General features: G+C 39.4%; 2 protein-coding genes across 2 annotated transcripts; one reads left to right on the top strand and one right to left on the bottom strand.

Moving 5' to 3' along the window:
• Positions 1 to 4,008: 4,008 nt before the first annotated feature.
• cdc42l (cell division cycle 42, like) lies at positions 4,009 to 7,939 on the top strand. The gene is made up of 6 exons (XM_046044998.1): positions 4,009 to 4,130; positions 5,460 to 5,564; positions 5,742 to 5,814; positions 5,917 to 6,026; positions 6,618 to 6,815; positions 6,913 to 7,939. Exons 2-6 carry the CDS (start codon positions 5,460 to 5,462, stop codon positions 7,000 to 7,002), a joined length of 576 nt encoding a protein of 191 aa, XP_045900954.1. The 5' UTR covers positions 4,009 to 4,130; the 3' UTR covers positions 7,003 to 7,939.
• Positions 7,940 to 8,730: 791 nt separating this feature from the next.
• On the bottom strand, positions 8,731 to 11,995 carry wnt4b (wingless-type MMTV integration site family, member 4b). Its single transcript, XM_046044997.1, has 8 exons — positions 11,823 to 11,995; positions 11,297 to 11,450; positions 11,039 to 11,123; positions 10,792 to 10,923; positions 10,284 to 10,426; positions 10,035 to 10,175; positions 9,727 to 9,889; positions 8,731 to 9,616 (listed from the first exon to the last, which is right to left on the bottom strand). The coding sequence occupies exons 1-8, from the start codon at positions 11,909 to 11,911 to the stop codon at positions 9,447 to 9,449; spliced, it is 1,077 nt and encodes a 358-aa protein (XP_045900953.1). The 5' UTR covers positions 11,912 to 11,995; the 3' UTR covers positions 8,731 to 9,446.
• Between the last annotated feature and the right edge of the window lie 336 nt (positions 11,996 to 12,331).

A 12,331-nucleotide genomic window follows, 5' to 3' on the forward strand; every position in this document is an offset into this window, starting at 1 on the left:
ACGTGTATGCTGTAAAACTTTTTAACATCCTATATTTTAATTTCTTTAATCAAATAGCAAGCAACGTTGTTACAGTTTTTCAATTGCTAACAAGTGTCGGTCAAAACTGAAACCACTTTTTCAAAACTCTTCATACAGTCTACATTTTCAACATGTGTCTTGGCCAATCAGTCAATCTCACTTTCAAAGATTCATTTAAAGCACCTGTGATGGGTAGGCTTTTGGCCTAGTAATGCCACAATCAGTTTTGACCTCTCAGGGAAGCTCCACCCTCTGTCTCTCCAGAAGCTGGCACACACCTGAAGACCAGTGCCTCTTTAAGAGCTGATTTACAGGGAGCCCTCAGGACCTCTTTTGAGGCATTGTCTTTCAGTGTGGTTAGGGAGCAGGTATGTCTTCTGGAAGGTTTCATCAGGGATGACACTATTAACTTTTATGAACATGATTTAATTTGTTTTCATTACAGGCATTTGAAGCCACCTGTTGTGCAGACCTTGTGGACTGCATAGCCTGTTATGCTAGAATTCACAGCAGAGATGGCATTGGAGGTTGATAACCCAGAGGTAAAAAGATGCTATCTAGAACTATACAATTTTACTAGTGTGTTTATGGGTGACCTGTGGTTTACATTGCAGTTGCATTAAACGTCAGGTCCGTAAATGAGGTGGCGTCAGAGCTGGGTTGATTATTTACTGCATTGCTTGAGGTAAATATCAACTACCAACTATTACAGTGTTTTTGGACCCTCTTTTAAACGAGATGCTGCATCTCAAGGGGCTATCCACTAATAAAATTGAAATTAAACCCCCTGCATGTCTGGCTTCTGTAGATGCTGATGTGTTAACAGTTTGCTTTTATCCTTTACCATCCCTGGCAGCGTTGACATCTACATCTTGTCTGTTTTTAGAATTGTTTGAGTTTGTCTAGTGAATAAAATTGCCCAAAACCTGATATTTAAATATTGTTTAAATCACCCTTCCAGTTGAAACCCATGTCTCTGATTTTTATTAATTGTGGGGAACCTATGGCAACTGTTAGATATTTGGGGATTTAAATCCCTCACCACTTGCCTCAGTTACACACCAAAACATTTCATACATATATCAAAATAAACTCGTTCATCTAAACACTGGCAACAATTCTCACTCAGAAAGCAAACAATGTCACTCATAACACACACACACACACACACATAAAAAAAAACAAAAAAAAAAACCCGCTAATATGTTTAATGCAAACTTTTTTTTTTATATATATACAGAAGTTTGAGTTTTCAGTAAATCAGTATTTAATTTATGAATAAGAATAACATATTCACTTTGTAATCTGTACTTAAGTATATGTAACAAATGAATCAGAAATGTCCTTCAATATCCTTTATTTTTCTATATCATTGCATGTAGTAATTTACTTGTGAAAAAAGTGAAACCCAAAAACCAATTCCTACTACATTCAGTGTGGCAGAACAGTTTCTCAGTTATTTCTACAGTAACACTAAAACTTAAAATGCCCACAACATGTAATTCATGTATCAACCCTGTGAACCAAGTCAACTAAAATACAAGCACATTTCCTGCTTTACACTCAGACTGCAGTTCGAAACCACACTTGTTCAAAACACTGCACACATTTCTCCACGCAGATGAACATAAACAAAAATTGCACACACATATTCTGCTAAGATTTTTTTTATGTATTTCAGTCTGGTTAGTAATAAATGCAGGACATTTACCAACATTCTATTTGAATGTGTTTTTACAGTTTTTCAATTGCTAACAAGTGTCTGTCAAAACTGAAGCCACTTTTTCAAAATGCTTCATACAGTCTGCATTACCAACATGCATCTTGGCCACAACTGTAATCTCACCTCCAAAACTCACTCAAACCACCAAAACACTTCATACATGTCTCAAAATAAGCTCGTTCAACCAAACACAGTCACTGATAACACACTGACATTGTAGATTACACAAACGATGCATTTTTATCTTTGACATTTGAATGATTTTTCACATAAATCAGTATTTCATTATAGAAGTAGAATAACATATTTTCACTGTTTTGACTGTACTAAAAGATGTAACAAAAACAAATCAGAAATACAGAAATTTGCTATCTTAAAATACCTTTTACAGTATTTTCTCTACATCATTGCATATAGTAACTGACTTGAAATATAAAAAGAAACAAAAACAAATTTCAGTGCTGCAGTACAGTTTTTCCTCCGTTGTTTCTACAGTAACACTTGAACTGAGACACAGTGACCACAACCTGTAATTCCTGTACCAACCCCCTGAAAAAAATCAAACACATTTCCTGCTTTACACTCAGATTGCAGTTCTAAACCACACTTAGTTCAAAACACTACACACAGTTCTCCATGCATGTCAATATTCTGCTAAGATTTTCTATATATTCCAAGAAATTTAACAACAGTTAAATAACAGTTTACAGTTTTGTTATGTAGTTTGTTAGCATTTGATTTTGGAGAAAGTGGTAATTGAATGCATTTGTGTGAAAGCAATGAAATATGATTCACTCTGACACATTTATGCAAATGATTATGTACAATTGTCTGCTGTTTCTTACATTACCAATTGCTTATGTCATGTTAATCACAAATTATAATGGTTCTCTGTTGAATAGTCTTACTTCCACAAACATTTAGAAATAAGTTCATTGTATAAGTCACTACATGCAAATTGGTTGCACACATTGCCATAATCTGTTGAGCAGTTTCAGTGAGAAGTTTCTTGTAAATGTGTCGTGAATTGATGAAGACAGTCTCGTCTTTTTCTTTTTTGCATCATAGTGACATGCTCTGTCAACAAATCACAGTACATACAGCAAAAGCTGTGAATACTGTCCAATCTCTTGCAATGTGTTACTTTACTTTTTTGTAAAGTTGTGTGCTTCTGTAGGCTACCTTTACTTACAGTTTTTCTCGATCGATTTGGCACATTTACTGAAACAAAACTCTATGTACAATCATCACACCATGTGGTCCATTCAGCACACCACTCTATGACCTGCGACAGGTGATTACTCAATCAAAAGAATTAACTTATGTTTCAAATACCTAAATAATTGTAATCAAAACCAAAAAGAACAGGACCATCAAAATGCAAAGACGTCTTGTCAAATGACAGCATGCGCTGAAAGTGTGATGGCTACCCATCATGTAATATTTTCCAATTGCTAACATTGTATATTTAGGCAGCTTAATAGTATTGATGTCAGCTATGGCACAGACTGTACTTTAAATAAAACATTTCTGTATTTGACAACACTGTGGACCGGCCCAGATTAGGCTGCACTCTGTCATACTTACGCAATGGTTGATTAATTTAGGCTACATGGTCTCTAATTGCTGCCTGTATCTCATTTGAGATTTCTGTGTCTTTGCTTTTCTCTGGCTCTTCCTTGTCCTCATGCTCCATATTCCACAGCTGTAACATCTTACAGCTCTTGCAGTATAATTATGATTGTGAACTAATTGGTTATGAGTTTTACCTGCAAGCTAAATTGGACAGCAGTTGCGTTCAATTGCTCTAAATTGTGAGGAAATTGAATTGTTCCCCATCTAGCCTAAGTCTATCCATCTGACAACTTTTATAACAATACCACATAACTGTATCTAATATGTGTGACAGGTTCTTGTGATTGTTGGTCGCTCTATTTAGCATTTAGGGATTTACACAATGAATGTGTATAATTGCATTTAAGAGAAATATGATTTAATAGTGAACAAATGCAAAATATTTTAATCGGCAAGGCTTACTCAGTAGCAAGCAACTCAAGCAACTATAAATGACTAGAGTCGTAAGAACAACTGACCTAATGTTCATATAGTTTGACAAAATGAAGGTCATTTGACCAAAGCTATTGAGGAAAAGTGTAAATATTTACTTACAGGATGTGAATACGCCTTCCACTACTTTAGATAAGTTCTCTCTTTATTTAGACAGGCAGATAGACTAAATGTCCTGCTGTGTGCGGTTCTGTCCAGCAGGCGGCGGTGTTTCTATCTACGTCGGTTGCTGTGGCTCGTCTGCTCTGCGGCTGCGCGCAAAGTTATTCGACCCTCAAACCCGGATGCAACCAACGCCTAACCTGTCTGAAGAAAAACGGTGAGTGCGGTTGTAAAAAACTGTCTGAAATAACTATTTATGGTTAACTACAATATGGTACGGACGTAGGAGAGTCCCCTTAACAATATTAAGTCTCTTCCGAGAAGAAACGCTTGTTCGTTGGTTTGATAAATTGGCGAAGTGTTAAGTTTCCCATGAAGCTCAGTTTAGTGTTGGCTAATATCAATCTGGGTAATGAAGTTGTCACAGTTGTCACTTACCATCGCTGGTTGTGCGATTATTTCCTCGTGTTTGTTATAGATTGAGCTGTTGCTAGATTAGTAAATAAGCTAACTAAGGCAACAATCTGACACTGCAACGTTTTTCATTTTCTCACTTAATAAATCTGAGCTTATACTTATCTACAGTCAGGCTCAGCTTTAGCTCACTGCTCGTTTTATGTTAGCTTCTACATTTAAAGTTTCAGTTTTCAGCCCTGACTTTGTCCGAGGAACTGCTTATTTAGCGGAAGTGTTGGGCGGTATCCGCTTCTAAATTACATTAAGCTAATAGGCCGTGGTTTTTTTTCACCCATGGTATGTAACCTATGCGGAAGTGCTTCACTGTCATTAATACTCTTTTGCACGCACATGTAATAACAAGCTTAGTACAACAGATGTGAATTCTACCACCGTTGTTTGTCAGTGAGATCTTTTGTAAACAACAAAATGGGAATAACGTTACATAAAATCAAGTGAGTGCCTCAAAGCTGTATAAAGTGAATGGCTAATTGAGGAGTTGTGCTTGTCCCATCTTCTGTGTCTGTGTCTATATATTTTCCCTTTTTCTCTATAGAGAGAGAGAGAGATAGATAGATATTATATGTGTGTGTGTGTATATATGTGTGTGTGTATGTGTATATGTGTGTGTATGTGTATATGTGTGTGTGTGTGTGTGTGTGTATATATATGTGTGTGTGTGTGTGTGTGTATTTGTATGTGTGCGTATGTATGTATGTATGTATGTATGTGTATGTATATATATATATATATAGTTTTAGCAAGGTGTACCTAATAAACTGCCAACTTTAAACTGAAATATTTAGTAACTGTTAAATAAATGCAGTGGGGGAAAGTACTTCATATATTGTATTTGTATATAACACTGTAAAAATGTGTACACGGAGTAAAACTTGTAACAGTATGTAAGTATTATTAGCAAAAACGTAAGTATTAAAAGTAAATGTAGTCAAACAAAATGGCCTCTGTGAGTGTTATAGTACTGTGTATTATATTTTTTGATTACCAATACCCTCTATCAGTGTCTGTCTGGTATACTGTATTCGCCGACACTCTTGTGACGTTTCCTATTTTCTCTTTATCCCTGCAGATGCAGACTATAAAATGTGTAGTGGTAGGGGACGGTGCAGTAGGAAAGACCTGCTTACTGATCTCCTACACAACCAACAAGTTCCCCTCAGAATATGTGCCTACGGTAAGAAGATTTAATAAAAGCTGTGTCATGTTTAGAAGTACTGCATGTCGTAAACACATTTACTAAGAAACACCTTTTCCTTTTAATATTTCTTCATGGCTGAAATACAATGCAATCAAACATGCTGCCTTTTGTTTTTCTCACATGATTTGTCCTTTTTTGTGTGTGTGCTTGAAGGTTTTTGACAATTATGCAGTGACTGTGATGATTGGGGGAGAGCCCTATACGCTTGGCCTGTTTGACACAGCAGGTAACATGAATGTCTTTGAAAGTCTGTCTTTTTCTCTCTTATTTCTGTCACTTGAAACAAATAGAAAAACTTCCCTGTTTCTGTTGTGATCGTTGTTCTCAGGTCAGGAGGATTATGACAGGCTGCGTCCTCTCAGCTATCCACAGACAGATGTGTTCCTCGTATGTTTCTCTGTTGTCTCCCCCTCATCATTTGAAAATGTCAAAGAGAAGGTCAGTCAACTGTTTCACTGACTAGGGAAAAACATGACCTTAACTTTTGTTGTTAAATGTATCTGTGGTGCTGGTTTGCAGAATTTCTTTGACAGACGTGTGGGGTTAGGATTATTTTCTCAATTAGTTGATCAATTGTTAGGTATATAAAATGTCAGAAAATTGGGGGGGGGGGGGATCATTGTTTCCCAAAGCTCAAGATGATGTCCTCAAATGTCTTGTTTTAGCCAAACCCCAAAGATATTCACTTTACTGTCAGATGAGTAAAGAAACCAGAAAATATATGCATTTAAGAAGCTGGATTTAGATAATTTTTCTTAAAGAATCACTTGATTATAGACCTGTTAATCAATTATCAATATAGTTGCCAATTAATTTAATAGTTGACAACTAATAAACTTTTCAATTAATTGTTGCAGCTGTATTCCAGACAAAAGTAAAAGTTCTAAAATATTAAATGTTTTATAAGTACAAATAACTGAAAAAGAACGTTCTTTGCATATAGTACCCAGACTTAGATGTGACCAGGAAGGATGAAAACATGAATTTAATCCTTGTACCTTTTTTATTATTTACTATTTTTATCCCCAGTGGGTTCCTGAGATTTCTCACCACTGCCCACGCACACCTTTCCTGTTAGTGGGTACACAGATGGACCTGCGGGAAGATAGCAACACGGTCGAGAAACTGGCAAAGAACAAGCAGCGCCCCCTATATCCTGAGAGTGGAGAGAAGCTGGCTCGTGAGCTGAAAGCTGTCAAATACGTGGAGTGCTCTGCTTTGACACAGGTATGGTACACTGCAACTGAAAGCAACATATTTGTTAAGTCGGGCAATAATAACTGACAGTATTAAAATGTTCGCTCTGTCTTGTTCTGTTCTGTAGCGAGGGCTTAAAAACGTGTTTGACGAGGCCATCCTGGCAGCCTTGGAGCCTCCTGAGACCAAAACCAAGAGAAAGTGTGTCCTGCTATAGATGAACAACAACAGTGAGAGACGTAACGGTGTGAGAAATAGGCGGGGTGAATCAAATCATCAGAAAGATCAATGGCCATTATGAAAAAAAGGACAAAACAAAAGGGGAAGGGAGGTACAGTGCCATTGAGACTTATTCTAATACAAGTGTACACTGATTGTGCCTTCAAAATAAACTTTGAAAGATGCTGAGGGAATAAAACTTCAGCATGCAGTAAGTGTCACCTAACTCCTTTTCTGAAAGCTTTTAAAATTGCAGTGTTCTCTCTACAAATATTGAGGTGGGGCGGGCCCCCCCTGCCTGTCACTGTTGCTCCATTTCTTTTTTTTTTAAGCAAATATTCTTTTATCTAGCCGCTTTTGGCCTCCTCTGTGTTTTACTTATTTTGGCGATTGGGGCTTTAAAACCCAGTGTAGGGAAACACTTTTAACATTAAGTTTTTTAGTGAACTTTGGTAAGGGGCAACTTAATGTTAAGTGGTTCTCTATTAGCTTTCTTTTCTGACCCTTTTGGATTGAATAATGAAAGCACAAGAGATTTGTTGTCACTCCAAGCAAAGGTAGATGTCTGTAATACTTTCTTTCCAGTTCCCCTCCTTCTGGGGAGGCCAAGTGCATTTCCACAAATTTCCCTTCTTTAGTGGACTTATGAATTTCTATTTTATTCTTCTTTTGTGTATATTGTATTAATTCTGTGACTCTGTTTTGGGAAACTTTTAGCAGTTATTCCTTTTGAAACTTGAGTTTTTATTTTATCAAGATTTTTTTTTTATTGCTAGACTACCAACTTTGAGCAATTGATAATATAACAAATTAAGTTTTAATATTTTGAATAGATCTTAATTGTGTTAGATTGAGATGTTAACCTTTTGCTAGTAAATTTCTGGGTGTTTGTAATCACAGGATATTTTTAATAAAATGGTTCAAGGACATGGAAAGCAGCCATTATTTTTGTATGTTTGAAGGACAATGCTCAACGAATCATAAGGGAGATCATTCTAGTTAACCATGTACTACACACTTGCTTTACCTTCTGCCATCATAATACAAAAACATGTACAAATATAAAAGAAACAAACCGTGAACGTCTCCAAACTACGTGTTTTAAACAGGGACCTGTTCAGCAAAACATTGCTCCATAGTGCCTCTAGTGGTGAAAAACTCCACAGGGTACCTTTAACTTTGCAGCTAACCTATGTGCCTTTATGCTGCGTTCTAGTCACAGTTGGAGGTGAATATTTCCCAGTGGAAATTTCCAAAGTCCGCCCTGAATTGTTCCAGGTGCATGACGCCAAACACGAATGAAAAACATGCCTGATCTTGACAAACTGATGTTTCTTTGTTAAATGATGTGTTGACATTAATTTACATACAGAACAGGTGTTACTATATGATAGTATGCATTATTTAAAAGAAATACAGGCTAATATACTTTATGTTGCCTTTGAGTTGATGGTTTACCATTTACAATATGTACTTCCCTGGGTGCTGCCATAGTTTTGTGATGTCAGAGAGCTGCCTCTTCATGAAGTCAGGGTAGACGGATTTACGCCGAATTTACCTGTATTGGCGTACTTTTTCCAGTAGGAGGTCGGAAAGTCGAGTACCAAGTTGTCTGGAATGCAGTATCAGTCGGGAATTGACTGAATTGGCAGTTTGAAAATATCTTTTACATGTCAGGTCAATAAGAAACTCAAACACATATTTTAGATAAAACTACTGTATTTATTAGATTTTTTTTTGAACAGACCTAAAAGCACTGCTTGTGCAGGAACATGCAGAAGAGTTTCACATGATGGTGAGGGACAAAACACAAGACAGACACTGAAGTAAGTAAAAGTTATTCTTCCTATTTAAGAGGTCTCTGCTGGAAGCTGAAGTAAAGCAAAAACTTAAATAAATAAACCAGAATAGAGAAGAAGACATAAATACAGTAAATGTTCAAAGACCTGCTAGTCTATGAGACATAACGCGAATAGTTTGCATAAAATAAAGAGTGCTGTAATGTTTCCCTGTTAGTCCTGGTTTAGTTCAGCTTTAAAAGCTTTTGTTAGTTCAGTGAGAGATTAACTGTTCATTAACTGTTGTGTTCATGTGAATTTGTGTGCACGCATGTCTATGTCTGTGCCTGTGTGGCCACCTGTCCGCCTCTGAAGGTGATTTTAATTTATACCAGATGTACTTGATGCTTTATCATTGTTTTTGTCTACATTGCTTTGTTTTTACATGTGTTCTAACTTTGCAGCGTTTACAGAAGAATCCTCAAACATAACTCGCCTCACTGCTTCAGTCGCAAATGAATTAAATTAAGAAAATTTGGTGCTAAATGTGTGAATTAAAGACTGTTATTGTCTATATTCTTAGACCATGTTGTGTTCAAGAGTGGTGGTGTGGTGGTTTGTTCGGGTCTTTCTGCGCAGGCAGTTTGGTCTTTTTTGGGCCCTCTTAGACTCTGCAGGTGTGAATGGTGACTGTGTTCTTGCACTGCTGGCAGCGGACTGAGCAGCACCAGGAAAACTTGCAGGAGCAGCGCTGCACCACTTCAGCCCGGCCTGCCCTGTAGCCCGGTCCACAGCACACCAGCTCACAGCCATCTGGTGCCAGCCGAGAGGTTCCTTGGGGTATTATTAGAAGAGAGCAATGTAATTTTTCAGTAATTGTTTTGATTGATAAATTGGATTATCTGGATTGATATCCTGTGAGATGATCTTTACATTGATCTTACCGTTACATCTCCTACCAGCAGTTCCAGGGATACCGTTGTCAGGGTCGAGATGGCAGAAATCTGGGGAGGGCGCAAGGTACACAAGGTCTCTGGCAGCGGGGGGTTTGACCTGCGGATCACGGGGGAGCAGCGCTGTCCTGGATCCAATACGAGTCAGGCGAACCTAAGAGAAGGATGATGTTGAGAGAGCTACACAGACTGAACTTTCAAGGTTTCAGATGAGTTTCTGATTAAGTATCCGCTTCAGGTTATGTGACTTCATGTGTTCACCAACTGAGCTGAAAGAAGCGCAAGGCGTATTCTGATACCTCTGTGGCTCCATCAAAGCGTTCCTTGAGCACAACGCTGACCCGCCTGAATGGAGGCATAACCTTCCAGCAGGTCCTCAACTCACAGGAGCCAGAGACACCATGACACTTACACTCCACCTGCATGTTGTGAAGGATGGCCTGAGGATGAGAGGATAGTGAATGTAAGGAGAGCAGATTGATAGTGAATCTCACAGATGACAAAGTTAGAAATTAAGTGAGATGCTGGCAGAGAGCGGAACAACCGACCTTTCGACCAGCCTCGTTGTTATGGAGGTTCATGAGTGGTCGCCCTGCTGACAGCCCCTTGGCTCGTTCTGGGTCATCCACAAATGTTTGGGAGAAAGCCACACCATAGGACAGGTTGTCACTGCAACCTGACCACTGGAATCCTGTGGTGGGACAGAGACGGTACTGTGCTTTATTGCACCCTTTAAACAACTGCATGTTTTAATACAAATATGGAAAAGATGGCTGAATCCACACTGGACCACACATACAGAAGCTGCTGCTGAGCTGTCTGTCGTTTCAGTGCTTCATACATACTGCACTTATGGTCAGTCTTATCTGTAATGTCACATCATGGGTGTTTTGCCTGTGACAGCTGATGGGAAAATACCTGATGTGACATCACTGTCTGGGACATTAGTGCTTCATACTTCATACATAAGGATTTAATCCACAGAAAACGGTGCAGCAGCAGTGACTCAGTGTGGATTCACCTGTTCCATTTTCATGCAATGGAATCCAAGCTCACCCTCGGGGCTGACCCCCCTGACCTTCCTGTCACAGCCACACCTATCCAGCTCCCCGCGGGTGCAGGCTCGGGTCACAGCCACTGCCACGGCTGCTGAGGACAAAGCATGCACAAAGGCCGCCTCACGAGTCCCTGAATCCAAAATAGATCACATTAAAATCTTAATTTGAAGTGCATATGAGAGTTTCTCGGTGTATGGATTCATGAGCAGGTAATTTTCCATGACACATTTTCAATATGAGGACACCTTGGTTCATGACTCTGCCAAAGACATTGATCCCACGTGCCGTGGTGGAACAGTTCCAGCGGCGATCCCTGAACTGGTGCTGGCACTTAGACAGTTAGACAGTGACATGCATAGCAGTTAGGGAGCTCTCATATACAAATCTAACACACACTGATGAGGCTGATAATAAAAGCATCATGGAATTAGTGGCTGTTTTGAGGCAAATAGTGAAGATGCCTGCAGGTCATGACCCTGTTACTTCATGCCCCCTGACCATACCTCTTCTATGACCATCTCGGCTGCCTTGCGTACGGACTCCATGACCTCCCCTCGCGCCCTGCACACACCCACCTGCCCTGGGGTCAGCCCCCTCAGCCGTGCACATGGGGCAGCACCGGACACGGGCCTGGAGCGAGGCAACCTCGCCAGGGAGCTGGGACAGAAAAGGTGGGCTGTGTTATTGGCTCAGAGCAGGTTTGGAAAAGGGAACTTATTGTGCAAGGGGGGCAAAATGAGAGGATGCATAATGAAGAAAAGCGGAGGGAGTGAAAGAGGAAGAAGGTACAAAAAGGATGAAGAGGTAATGACTGGGGAGAGTTTTAAAGAGGATGGAAACAAGGGGAAGACCAGGCGAAGACGACAGTGAAGGCAGAGAGAAAGAAAAGAGAAAAGGTCACTAGGAGTGAGACAAAGAAAGCGAGGGGAGCAACTGAAAGAGATTTAGAGACATGTCACCATTGTTTAAAAGTTATAGCATGACAAACAAACTCCCTTTTTCTCTTCCTCTCTCGCACACTATACTTACAGCCAGTTGGTTGCCATGGTGGGGTGGGTTGCCCATAGCAACAGGAGGAGGAGTGGTGCCCTGAGATTGACAGTGGAGACAGTTGGCATCAGACTGTCTGTCTGTCTGTCCCTCTCCGTGCGTCAGGCTGGGTCTTTGGACAGCCCGCTGCCCGTCTCCACAGTTGAAGTGATCTGTCTGTCTGTTGTGGTGTTGGTTTATGTTTCTGGCTCAGAGTCTGGGGATGATCCCCGCATATCTGTTGAGATGACAAAGGTCAAACAGGTCAGAGAAACAAAATCATAAAAACTGGAGCAGTTGCTCATCTTTTTTACAGAAACTTTGAATAAACAATAATTTGACGACTAATATTTCAGTTTGAACCTTTATGTGATCATGCTGCTGCAGCATTGGAAGCTGCAAATATTACTTACTAAATATTAATAGTGTACTAAGACTGTATACACAATTTACGTTTCACGAAAGTAACACTGATTCTTACCAGTTCATAGTCCTGTGATATCCAGTTA

This window comes from Micropterus dolomieu, linkage group LG03 (genome assembly GCF_021292245.1).
Source record: "Micropterus dolomieu isolate WLL.071019.BEF.003 ecotype Adirondacks linkage group LG03, ASM2129224v1, whole genome shotgun sequence".
NCBI lineage: Eukaryota > Metazoa > Chordata > Actinopteri > Centrarchiformes > Centrarchidae > Micropterus > Micropterus dolomieu.

What these genes read in the sequence shown, in the direction of transcription:
- cdc42l (XM_046044998.1), top strand. Translation starts at nt 5,460, where the DNA reads ATGCAGACTATAAAATGTGTAGTGGTAGGGGACGGTGCAGTAGGAAAG. An exon ending in TTGAAAATGTCAAAGAGAAG is followed by an intron (nt 6,027 to 6,617) that starts GTCAGTCAACTG and finishes TTTTATCCCCAG; the next exon opens with TGGGTTCCTGAGATTTCTCA. An exon ending in AGTGCTCTGCTTTGACACAG is followed by an intron (nt 6,816 to 6,912) that starts GTATGGTACACT and finishes TCTGTTCTGTAG; the next exon opens with CGAGGGCTTAAAAACGTGTT.
- wnt4b (XM_046044997.1), bottom strand. Translation starts at nt 11,911, where the DNA reads ATGCCAACTGTCTCCACTGTCAATCTCAGGGCACCACTCCTCCTCCTG. An exon ending in TGGCAGAGTCATGAACCAAG is followed by an intron (nt 10,924 to 11,038) that starts GTGTCCTCATAT and finishes TTTTGGATTCAG; the next exon opens with GGACTCGTGAGGCGGCCTTT. An exon ending in TGCTGGTAGGAGATGTAACG is followed by an intron (nt 9,617 to 9,726) that starts GTAAGATCAATG and finishes TAATACCCCAAG; the next exon opens with GAACCTCTCGGCTGGCACCA.